The sequence below is a fragment of the Marmota flaviventris genome, chromosome 4, assembly GCF_047511675.1.
Source record: "Marmota flaviventris isolate mMarFla1 chromosome 4, mMarFla1.hap1, whole genome shotgun sequence".
In the NCBI taxonomy this organism is placed as follows: domain Eukaryota; kingdom Metazoa; phylum Chordata; class Mammalia; order Rodentia; family Sciuridae; genus Marmota; species Marmota flaviventris.
The window spans coordinates 102,482,427-102,495,768 of record NC_092501.1 but is presented as its reverse complement, the minus strand read 5'-3'; the positions used below and the strand labels follow the sequence as shown (position 1 = coordinate 102,495,768).

At 32.2% G+C, this 13,342-nt stretch overlaps 1 protein-coding gene across 3 annotated transcripts in view; it reads left to right on the top strand.

Moving 5' to 3' along the window:
- Positions 1–13,342, top strand: part of Pibf1 (progesterone immunomodulatory binding factor 1) — a 235,424-nt gene that overhangs the window by 127,171 nt on the left and 94,911 nt on the right. For all 3 annotated transcript variants that reach the window (XM_071611456.1, XM_027938068.3, XM_071611455.1), the window contains exons 12-13: positions 5,922–6,072; positions 8,130–8,220. In XM_071611456.1, coding sequence (XP_071467557.1) covers positions 5,922–6,072; positions 8,130–8,220 — 242 coding nt within the window. The remainder of the gene's footprint in view (positions 1–5,921; positions 6,073–8,129; positions 8,221–13,342) is intronic.

Sequence of the window (13,342 nt, the reverse complement as noted above, 5' to 3'; positions counted from 1 at the left end):
AAAATTAACATAATCACTTATGCCCTTACTATTGGACAGCAGTGAGGTTTTGACTACTTTTCTCTTGAATTTTATACTTAAGAAAAATGGAAACTCTTTTCCGCCCTGATAGAATTTCTTATAGCAACATTGGGTAGTAGTTAGACCTGTGAGCTTTCAAGTCAACAGAACTAAGATTTGAATCCAAATTAGTGACTCCTTTTTGAATAAATTACTCATTTTGTTTGAGCCTCAGTTTTTTCATTAGGCAAATAGGTCTAATAGTATTTTGGGCACAAATAAATCATTAGTGTATTCTTAACAAGTATTAGAAGTTCTCAAAATATTCTCCTTTGATGCTATAAAATTTTGGCTTTGGTAATGTTAGGAAATGTTAAGTAAATGAAAGCATCCCTTCTCAAAAGATAAATATTTGTAAAAGGATAATTGGATTTTTTTTTTACTTTTCAGATTTCTCAATCATGTGCTATCTAAACCCAAGCATTTACACTTCCAATTTTCCTTTCTACATATGAAAACTTGTTTTAGTTATGAAAATATATAATTTTAGATGATCAAACAGAAGTTGGAGGCAAAGAAACTGAAAATTAATTTAAAACCTTTCTCAATTAAAAATTTATCAGATATTAAAGCATTATCCCTAAATATATATATATAAGGTATCACATAATAGGATAAATGTCACAATATACAACCATTTGTAAATCTGCAAATATATGTGGTGTGTGTGTGTTACACACATGCATACGTACATATTCAAATATCAAAATAATTCTTTTTTTAAGTATTTATTCTTAAGTTTTAGGTGGACATAATATCTTTATTTTACATTTACGTGGTGCTGAGGATCGAACCCAGTGGCTCGTGCATGCTAAGCGAGCACTCTACCTCTGAGCCACAACCCCAGCCCCCCAAAATAATTCTTTTTAACTATTTTTATTTACCTGTCCTCACAAAACTACTTTTAAAGATCTGAAATGATTTTATTGTTTTTGTAAAACAATTTGGCATTGTGCATTTATAATGATATGTCTTAAATATGTAAAAAGCTTCATGCACAGATATTCATTGTGGTATTATTTATAATAGCAGAGAACAAAAAACTATAAAATCCTATTATTGAAGAATGGTAACATTAAAAAATGTTTTTGTGTAATTAACATTTTAAGATCAATTGATATTTTAAGACCACACAGTAACATGTAAAATACACTTTTATAATAATATAAGGTGAAAACAGCCCTTTACACAAGTGTATACATTAGATTTTTTAAAATGTCTGTAGGGTATCTTGAAGAAATGTACCATAAACTTAATAGTAGCTGTAATTGATTAATAAATAGCCCATACCAGGTGAGTTGGGGCATGTCTATAATCCCAGCAGCTCAGGAGGCTGAGGCAGGAGGATCTCAAGTTCAAAGCTGGCTTGAGCAACTTAGGGAGACCCTATCTCAAAATAAAAAATGAAAAGGGTTGGGGATATGGCTTAGTATCTAAGCACTCCTGGGTTCAATTCTCCATGCCAAATAATAATAATAAATAAAATGAGTAGACCATGGGTAGGTTTATGCTTTATTTCTACTTTTTTGTTCATAGAAAAGTTGAATTACTTAGGGGGTTGGGGATTAAAATTATGGCATTTGCAGGTAAATGGGTGGAGTTAGAGAAGATGATGCTAAGTGAAGTTAGCCAATCCCAAAAAAAACAAATGCCAATTGTTTTCTTTGATATAAGGGGGCTGATTCATAGTGGGATAGGGAAAGGGAGCATGGGAGGAATAGATGAACTCTAGAATAGGGCAGAGGGGTGGGAGGGGAAGAGAGGGGTTATGGGGTTCTAAACGATGGTGGAATGTAATGATCATTATTATCCAAAGTGTAAATACGAAGACACAAAAAATAAATAAATAAATAAATGAAAAGTTGAATTACTTAAGGACTGCAAAATTGACAAGTAACTGAGTCATTGTAATTGGGAGCTCACATCTGATCAGACTGACCTCATACCTCGTAGTTTTGACCACTACATTATTCAAGAAATAATTAAAAGTGTTTATTGCAATAATCCCTGAACGATTACACTTTTGGAAAGTTCGCTGATTAGTAAAACTAAGTTTAACAAGATAAGGGATCTCAGGACTGGGAGTGGCTGGGCACAGCTAGGCATGAAGGTACATGCCTATAATCCCAGCTACTGGAGAGGCTGAGGCAGGAAGATTGAAAGTTGGAGGTCAGCTCAATAATTTAGCAAGACCCTGTCTCAAAATAAAAAACATAAAGGGCTAGGGATGTAGCTCAGTGGTAGAGTGCCCTGGGTTCAATCCCAGTACTGTAGGGTGGGGATGGGGTGGTGGATAAAGGGTCTCAGAAAATAAAACCTTAGTGAAAAATACAAAAATGGTTATTGAATATATGTATGATTGAAAATAACAAGAAAAAGTTATAGATGGTATCTTCTTCTAAAGCAAATCAATGTTCGGCACTTAGAACTTTTTTCATATACCTTCTTCAGGAAACTCCTGCAGTCATAATCTGATTCTCCCACACAATTTCAGATAATCTCACAATTTAGCTATTATTGGGTATTTGTCTTTTGCAAGTTGCATTTTCCATAGTTTAATTTTAATGGTTCCTAGCAAAACATCTTTTCTTTTCCTTTTCACATTGAATCACTGTGTTTAAGAATGTTTCTTGGAGCTGGAGTTAGGTGATAGATGGTAACTATTTATATTTAAAAACACAGAAGCACTGCTCTTTTGGTACTCCTGAAAACAAAAAAGCCTCACAAACCAATACTTTATCACACAAATAATGCTCAGGACATACAGAACTGATGTTTTCCAAACAATTCTCTAAACCAAACCTCCTAAAGGTTGCAACCTAGAATTTGAAAAACACCGTCCACTTAGTCTGTGGATATAGGTAACTAGTAATTTTTATATTCATTTATTTAAAGGTCTTATATGGAGAAGCACAGTTTGGGGGCAATTTCTTTACATTTTCTCCATTTGTTACCCTGAGGTCTTGAAGTGTCAGGGACTATTCATTTACCATTGTGTCACCAGTGCCCAACACAGTACTTCCCCCATGGCAGATGCTTGTTAAGTATTTAACGAATGAAAGAATGGTTTGATTAAGGCTAATATAGTTCCATTTTTTAAATCTTTTTAACTCTGAAAAGTATTTGTTTCTGAGACAATCTTATTTATAATGAAGTGAAATAATTTCATGAAAGGTAAAAATTATGGATTTATAGAAATTTTACTCAATATTTTTATTGATTTTTAACTTGGGAATGATTTATTTTATTTTTGCTTTAATCATTAATTTATTGGCAAAGGCTCCCAAATACTAGTCTCTTTTTGAAGCAGTTTTTGACACATAATTATATATTATCATTCGGTTAATACATCTATTATGTAAGGGAAGGAATCTCCCACTGTGTGAGCTTGATATTTAATCATTTCCTCAAAGTAATTTACCTATTTTATATCTCCATGTTTAAATTCATATGTTGTTTTTTCTTCTAAAGCATCTTTAATATAATACCCCTCCATAGGTCAAATAATCAAGTTTTTGGGGTTTTTTGTTTTGTTTTGTTTTGTTTTGTTTTGGCTTTTCAGAAGCAATAATAAATTTATTCCTAGGAGTCACTCCTCCATGCTAGGAAAAGAAGATTATAGGTTATATTTCTCAATTTATTACTTTTTAAATGTTTTCTTAAAATAATACTTTATGAAATAGCCCATCTTTGACATTTTGATTCTTTATCTCTTTAGATAGTCTATTTGTGTAATTTCTCTTTGTGTGATTTCTTTGGGGGCGGGGGGGATACAGATGAAAAAGTATCAGATATACATTAGGAGAATAGTTATTTAACACTATCTTTATTCACCCTGTCTTTAACAGTAGAATTTATCAGTATTATCAGCCACTAGATTATTTATAAATTACACCCCAATGTAATGAAATCCATGAAGGTCCCAAATTGTTCTACTAAGCAATGCTTTTTTTTATAATAAATTACAAAATTTCTAGAAAGCACATTCCTAGCCAGCAAGAAGAAAGAAAAAATAATGCTAAAACAGTGAATTTTTGTTTTTCTGACCCAAAGACACTAAAAATTATCCTAAAAATATTATTCCCATGTTATTCCTTCTCCACCCTCCAAAGGAGTGTATTTGAAAGGTGGAGGACAAAGTTTTATTTGCTTTTGGAAGAAATTTTGTTGAAAATTGAAGGAGATGACATGGAGTGAGTTAAAGGAACATTAAATTGTAGTTTCTGCTCATTAAGAATTGTAAATCTTCTTTATCTTCTGTGTCATCTTTTTCTACATCACAGAAAGCATATAATCATATACAGTCGTTAAGGTGAACTTCATGTCATTAAAGAAAGTAAGTTGTCTTCAGAAGGATTAATTATAGAGAATTCAGGATAATTAAATCATTGGAGTTCTATTTCCATGAGCTATTTAATACAAAGTTCTCATAATTCTATTTCTTATGGTAATAGCAGTATTTTTGCTAAGCACTATAAATTTAGCATCTCATTTAATCTTCCAACAATGTTATGTGGTATAAAGAAAGAGTAACTAATTGCCTACGATCACAGCTACTAGGTGTTAAAGTGATACTGAAATCCATGTCTTTCTGGCTCCAAACCATACTCTTAAGCATAATCTTCTTTTACCTCTCATGAAACAGTATATTACTCATGCTGTATTAGGGATAGTAACACTCCATGATTTAGTCAGTTCCTAGTATATAAATTTTCTAGATAATGGAAATTTACTTTAAGCATTAAAACAGTGCTTCGTCACTGGAAGCATCTATTTTTTTTAGCTAATTCATTGTTATGATCATAGCGATTTCTTCAGTGAGTAACCATTGAAGAATGTAGGATTCTTTTGACCTTATACAAAATTCCAATTCTTTTGCATCTCTTTTTTTTTTTATAGTTTAATTATTTTTTTTATCTTTTTTTTTTATCTTTTTATTTTTATTTTTATTTTTTTTAATTTTTTATTGTTGGTTGTTCAAAACATTACAAATTTCTTGACATATCATATTCTACACTTTGATTCAAGTGGGTTATGAACTCCCACCTTCACCCCATACACAGATTGCAGAATCACATCAGTTATACATCCATTGATTTACATATTGCCATACTAGTGTCTGTTGTGCTCCGCTGCCTTTCCCATCCTCCACCATCCCCCCTCCCCACTTCTCCCCTCCCCTCCCCTCCTCTCTCTCTACCCCCTCCACTGTATAACCCTGAGGGTCTCCTTCCATTTCCATGCAATTACCCTTCTCTCTCCCTTTCCCTCGCATCTTTTTTTAAACTTTTTTAAATTCTTTCTTTCTTTACAAAGGCATTTTCTGATACTGCTCCAAGCAGTACTTCACATTTACCTTTTGATTTGTTGCTTTGAATTTATGACTGTTCAGGAAACCCAAGATGTTATTAAAACCATGGAAAGAGTAGATTAAATAAGCTCTGATGGAAAACTGTAGGACTCATTATGAGTATATTATTTTTACACACAGTTTTGTAAGCCTTATTCAAATGCCTGTGATTGCTGATAAATGACCTGCAGGTAAGTTTGATGTTGTTATAGTTTTTAATTCTAAAAAAGCAAATACTAATATTGCGCCTATAACTATTTGTGAGTTTTAAATTTATTTTTATTCAGCTTATATAAGAAAAAATATTTAATAATTTTCAGTTTAAAACAACTGATTTACTTTAGAAACAAATGTATTTTATTTCCTCATAAGGCATCTCAATTGAGCTACTTTCTGTTAATATTTAAATAATTACAGAGAGAAAATATATCTTTGTGTCATGTTTTTGTCTTAACTGTGAACCTATTTCTTAATTCTGTGAACCTTTGTAATTCTTTTCTTCCACTATTAGGTTTTAACTAAAGAATTTTATAGTCTCCAAGCCTCTTCTGAAAAACGCATTACTGAACTTCAAGCACAGAATTCTGAGCACCAGGCAAGGCTAGACATTTATGAGAAATTGGAAAAAGAGCTAGATGAAATAATAATGCAAACAGCAGAAAGTAAGTCTCCCTGCATCTCCCATCCCCCCCTCCCAACACACATATAGTCTTTTTTTCTGGCAACAGGAGGAACCTGACATCATTTCTAGAACTACTTTGGTATATATTTCTTTAAAATATAATTGGTGACCATATTTTAAAGAATACTCCATATTTCAAGTATTATTTCATGTTAACTTTGAACAGATGAAATTAAAAATAGGTTAAATGTGATACATTTTAGTCAACAATTAAGTATTTTCATTTATCAAGAAATAAGGATATACAGGAATCAATAAATAGGATTATATCAAACGAAAAAGATTCTTCACTGCAAAGGAAAAAATCAAGAACATGAAGAGAGAACCTACTGAATAGGAGAAAATCTTTGCCCACATGCACCTCAGATAGAGGATTAATCTCTAAGATATATAAAGTACTTAAAAAAATTAACACCAAAAAATAACCTGATCAAAAAATGGGCAAAGGAACTAAACTGACACTTCATAGAAGAAGAAATACAAATGGTCAGCAAATATACTTAAAAATGTGAAACATCAGCAATTAGAAAAATGCAAATTAAAACTACACTGAGATTTTACCTTAATGCAGTCGGAATGGCAATCATTAAGAATATAAATAACAACAAATATTGGCAAAGATGTGGGGAAAAGGGTACACTCATATATTGCTGATGGGACTGCAAATTGGTGTAACAACTCTAAAAAGCAGTATGGGGATTCCTCAGAAAACTTGGAATGGAACCACCATTTGACCCAGTCATCCCACTCTTCGGCATATATCCGAAGAACTTAAAATCAGCATACTGTAGTGACACAGCCATATAAATGTTCATAGAAGCTCAATTCACAATAGCTAAGCTATGGAACCAAGCTAGGTGCCCTTCAATAGATGAATTTGCAGCCATTTTAGAGAGATAAGAGTCAGATATGTATCTCAATTCTAGTCTAGTTCTTGTAGAGTTGAACTGGAGATCATCTTGGATCTAGAAGATATCTGATAACTGGTAACAATATTAGCAATGACATTTATCATCTCTTCTATGTATCCTTCTCAACTAATAATTAACTTAATAATTCTATCTCTGAAAGCTGATCCTGATTTACCATGAAAGAACAAAATTAAGGGAAAACAGTTATTAATATTTCTAAAATCTTTACAGTACTACAGAAAGACCAGTCAGCAATTATGTGCACAACATATTGTGATGGTGCAAATAGTCAAGCTTCATTTATGATATGGTACTTGGCTTTATTTTAAATTGGAAATACTCCTGAATTTAGAGTTCTCCTTTTAAACAGTAAAATGATTGCTGTTGATAGATAGTTATAAATGTTTTTATAATCTTTGCCTTAATTCAAGCTAGTAAAACTTTAGTTTTTGTAATCATCAGTGAAATTTTTTTAATCCTAACTTGTAGTAAAATTTATTGAATTGAAATTTTTTCCCACAAGATATTAACCTGTTAGTTGAAAAAAAATTAGGATGTGGTGTGACAGTGGCAGAATTTAGAAATAAATTATTTTCTCTGAACTTTTTGAGTTACTAATTTTAGTCTATCAGTATATGCTTAGAACTACACATTTTATTCCAAGTAGCCTACTTGAGTGTATAACTTTGCTATTGTAAGTTGAAATTAAGTTGTTATTTTGAGAAAATAATGAATATATTTCCTAATTAATCATTTTTTACCAAGAAGAGAATTAATGAATTGATATTATCATTATTTGTCATTTTATAGCATATATTTCACATAAAAAGCCTTTAAATCCTTCAGAATACTGCATCTGCATTGTGCATTATAACAAGAAAACTTAACATGTCATATGAGGTAATCCCTTAATACTTTCTAAAAAGTAAATCAAACAAATCCAAACAAGGGTATACTTTTAGAAATATCCTTCTACTTGCAAATGGGCTGTTTTGAGATTGCACATTAGTCCTTTTTAATGTTGTTGTGCTTCCTAATTCATTATTAACTCTTTTATCTTCACTTCTGTCATGCTTTTTATGGGGGGGGGAAATTCTTTCACATCACACACTTCAATATTTTCCAGTTGAAAATGAAGATGAGGCTGAGAGGATTCTTTTTTCCTATGGCTATGGTGCTAATGTTCCCACAACAGCCAAAAGACGACTAAAGCAAAGGTAAAATCAATATATATTTATCTTACTTATCTACTCAAGCTAAATGTAATTACATTGTACATTTTGATAATGTGCTCACTTGAATGACAAAGTAAAGTTACTTTGTTCTTAGTATGTATAAATATTAAATTGCTCACAAAATACAGTAATTGTCATGCATTTCATGTATATTTAAGTGAATTTAATGTTTGGTAGACTAGAGGTGTACATTAGAATTTTCATAGAATTAAATTCAGTGATAAGAATACCATTTTTATTTTATTTTCACATTAATTTCAGATAATACAAATGCAATAATTTTCAGATTAGAACTAATTAGTTATACTTCCCTTTTTTTTCTCTTTTTGCTTTGTTTGGTTTTTGTTTCCTTTTTTATTCACATGTCTACATTCCTTGACATATACTTTAGAAAGAGTGAGTGATATAGTGGTAGCATATATATTGTGATAAAACAATAAAAGGCTTCTTGAAGACCAAGAAAATTTTTAGAATATCTACTAGTTATGTGGTGAGATATTGCTTTAAAGTACCCTAACAGGGATTGGGATTGTGGCTCAGTGGTAGAGCCTTTGCCTCAAACATGTGAGACACTGGGTTTGATCGTTGGCACAACATAAAAATAAATAAATGAAATAAAGGTATTGTGTCCATCTACAATTTTAAAAATATAATTTTTTTAAAAGTCCACTAACAGAAAATTATACCTTTAATAATCATTTTCTAGTTGGCCTGTCTGATTTTTTCCTAACTCCTCTTTCCCTAAATTCATCCTGTTTTCCAAAAATATCTCATAGCTCACTTTGCTGCCACATCAAATCTGAATGTTTCAGTGAGACTTCTAAAGCCCCTCCATAATGTGGCCCCACCTCATCATTCTTATTTGCCTCTCTACCCAAAATGAGAGTAGATCTCTATCTCTGCCTGTAAACATCTATTCTCTCTGTACCTTAGGAAAGCATTTCATTTATCTCATTACCTATCATTTCCCATGTAATTTCCCCAGCTAGATGAAAAGTTCTTCAAGGTCAGCAACTACATCTTTTTCTTATTCTCTGTCGCTGCCTAGTTCAATGCAGAGTACCTAGTAAGGTACTTGTTTCTTCATCTTTTTCATCTTTGAGGATTCAAAGCTTTTTGTTATCTATTATTTTTATGTAAATTAATTCAAACATTTAGAGACATTACAAAATAACTAAGAAAAACAATCCATTTTACTTCTGATACTTCTGTAGGAACTTTGAATGATAACCCAAAGAATGAAATATCTTTATGGTTATCTAAAGTTGTATAGGATATAGACCACTTTAGAGGAAATAACAAAAGGATACTTAGAACTTGTGTTTTTTACTGGTTAAACTGAATATTTAAAAAATTTACTTCAGGGTTAGGTGAATAATTTGTAACTAGGGTGGTCCGTCCTTCCTTCCTTCCTTCCTTCCTTCCTTCCTTCCTTCCTTCCTTCCTTCCTCCCTCCCTCCCTCCCTCCCTCCCTTCCTTCCTCCCTCCCTCCCTCCCTCCCTCCCTCCCTCTCCCCCTCCCTTCCTTCCTTCCTTTTTGACATATTATACACAAATGGAGCATAACTTCTCATTCCTCTGGCTGTACTCGGTACACAGTCACTCCAGTAGTGTAATCATGTATATAGGGTAATTATGTCTGTCTCATTCTACTGTCTTCCCATCCCCACAGCCCCATTCCTTTCCTCCCCTCACTCCCCTCTACACAAACCAAAAGAATGATTAATTCTTCCTGGTGAAGATTCAGGTATTTCTAAATTATGTATAATTTGAAATTGGTAGTAGTCCTATCGCTTTCTGATCCCTCCAGTGGCCACTATGAATGAACTAGGATATTTTAATTTTAAATATGAGGGGAGGGGAAGGGAGGGGGGATAGTAGAGGATAGGAAAGGCAGCAGAATACAACAGACACTAGTATGGCAATATGTAAATCAATGGATGTGTAACTGATGTGATTCTGCAATCCGTATACGGGGTAAAAATGGGAGTTCATAACCCACTTGAATCAAAGTGTGAAATATATATCAAGAACTATGTAATGTTTTGAACAACCAACAATAAAAATTAAAAAAAAAAATAAAAAATAAATAAATAAATATGACTCTGTTTTAAAGTCCACTGTTGCCTAGAGAAGAATAGAAGCATAGTTTCATGGGTAAGAGACTTCTCTAACATCAGGAAATCACAGGTAAAATACTGAAAACTGAAGTTTAATAGAAAACTTACATTTTCTTCTCTATTTTAACATCTGAATTCTTCAAAAGAATCTTTGTTACAAGAAAAATAGGATTTTGCTTTTGTAAGCTTGCTTTCCTTAGCCCCAAATACTGAGTTTTCTGAAACTGAAAGCAATTATTGCTGCAACAGCTTACTATTTTTTTTAAGAATTTCCAAAAACAGTAGTTGATTTCTTAATATTAAAAGAATTAAAGAACCACAACTGATTCATATTCCAAATCATCTTAACTGTCCAAATATTTCTAAAGATTTTATCACCGAGCTATCTATGTGCCTTGAACAAGTGCCTAATGGGTGTGCTATTAATATGTCCTGCCAGCTGGTGCCAGGCATTCTTCTCATGGTGAGCCAGAGGGTTATTTTGAGGAAGTGTTTCTCAGGTCATCTAAACTGAGGGAAGGGAAAGTAAGTCAAGATATCTAAAGAGGGAATTTATACATTCCTGTGTTCATTATTAAGTGCCTACTGTATGCGCAAAGTTGACCAGAGGCACAAAAGATCCCACTTTAGAGTCTGATGCATTTCCAAAGTTTGCAAGGCACATATTTGATTTCTTAAGGGATATCTGTAAAGAAGGCTTTGTGCTCTCTTTAAGTTATTAAAGACTAAAACAAGATAGCCTTTGAATGGATCCATACTTCACATTTAAAGCAATAAACATTGAAGGTGAATTATATTTAGGATGACTCAGATCAGTAATTGAAATCCTTACATAATAAAGTTTTCATCAGATATCAGCCTACACCAAAATATATCAAAATTTCAATGGAACCCACATCCTAACTACTATATAATATTTTTCATCCATACTAAATTTGATTTTAAAATTTTATTTCATTAGACAGAATTAGGTAGTTTAGAGTAACACTTAATAGGAGGGAGGTTTCTGGTTCTAAATATGTTTGTTTTTAAAATTAGGAGAATTGTTGGTGATTCCACCATCCAAAATAACCATTTAGAAATTAAAAAAAAAAAATATATATATATATATATATACACACACACACACACACACACACACACACATACACACTTTCTTACATGTGTAGGATAGTGTGTATTATTTAGTAGTTTAACCTTTTTCTTTTGGGTATTAGGGATTGAAACCAGGGGCAAACTACCACTTATTGATGTCCATAGCCCATTTTTTTTTCTTTTCTTATTTTTTTTTTTTTACTTTTATGAAACAGGGCTTTGCTAAATTGCCTAGGCTGGCCTCCAATTTGTAATCCTTCTCTTTACCTTCTTGAGAAACCAGGATTACAGATATGCTCAACCATGCCCAGCTAATTCTAGCATTTTATCCTGAACATATTTTTGTCAATAAATATCCTTTTTTGGGGGGGTAGGGGGCACCAGGGATTAAACTTAGGGGTGCTTTCCCAGATATTTTTGTTTATTTGTTTGTTTGTTTATTGTTTTTTTGAGATAGGGTCTTGCTAAATTGCTTAGAGTCTGGTGATCCTTCTGCCTCATCCTCCCAAGTCACTGAGATTACAGGTCTATGCCATCACACCCTTGTCAATGAATATTCTTCAAAAAAAGATTATTTTCAATATTTATACAAAACTTTAAATTTTAGGACTTCTGTTTTTGAATAGACTTCTGGTTGAGGCCATAAAATTGGACAGCCAGTGAACATTTTCATAAGTTCCCTGTTGCTACCCCAACAATAATATGAGATTAAAATGAGAAAATAGATACGAAGTTCGCCACACAGTGCCTGACAGTAGAGTTCAGTAAATGTTAATAGGTTATATCAAGTAATATCTTCTCTTTTTTAAATATTTTTTTGGTTGTAATTAGACACAATACCTTTATTTTATTTACTTATTTTTATGTGGTGCTGAGGATCAAACCCAGGGCCTCGCACGTGCTAGACGAGCGCTCTACTGCTAAGCCACAACCTCAGCCTAAGTAATATCTTCTTAAAGTACCTTACATGGTTACACAATTTAAGCATTTATTTAAAATGATTTTTAAATTTTTTTTATTGTTGTGATGACAGCTGCTGAATTTTATTGGTTGCTCAAAACATTACAATGATCTTGACATATCATCTATCATACATTTGATTCAAATGGGGTATGAGTTCTTATTTTTCCCACGTGAACAGATTGCAGGATCACATAGGTTATACAGCCATGTTTATACATACTGCCATACTAGTGTCTATTGTATTCTGCTGCCTTTCCTATCTCCTTCCTATTTTTAAAAAATTTTAATGAGGCTTTTAAATATGAAACATGGACACAAAACTATTTTGATATTCACATTCTTTAATATCAGTTTTTAAGATACAGTGCGGATTTTCTATATAGTAGTAGTATAATTGGTTTTTTTTAATTTGAAAAAGTAACTCACAGGGATTGTGGTATGCACCTGTAATCCCTGCTACTCAGGAGACTAAGGTGGAATCACAAATTCAAAACCAGTCTGGGCAATTTACGGAGACCTTGTCTCAAAAAAAAAAAAAAAATACACACACACACACACAAAGAATAAATAAGTAAAAAACAAACTCCCCAAAATTCTTCTTAAACATATTTTAATGATTACATAATATAACTCACGTTTTGAAGTTTCATAGGGATACAAATAATAGGTATATATTGTGTTAAACTCTTTCTGCAACACAGTTGTGAAAAATTAAAAGGTCTTATATAATTATAGTAGATTAAAATAAAATGGACTCTTCTTGATTGAACTTGAAAATCTGAAATAATGTTTTTGTTTCATTAATGACTGTTTTGAAAATAGCAAACAAGATTTTCTGGTTGTATGTTTTGATTGTGTTGTCACACTAAATTTCCTGTTAATGGGTTATATCAAGTAATATCTTCTCTTTTTTTTATTGGTTGTTCA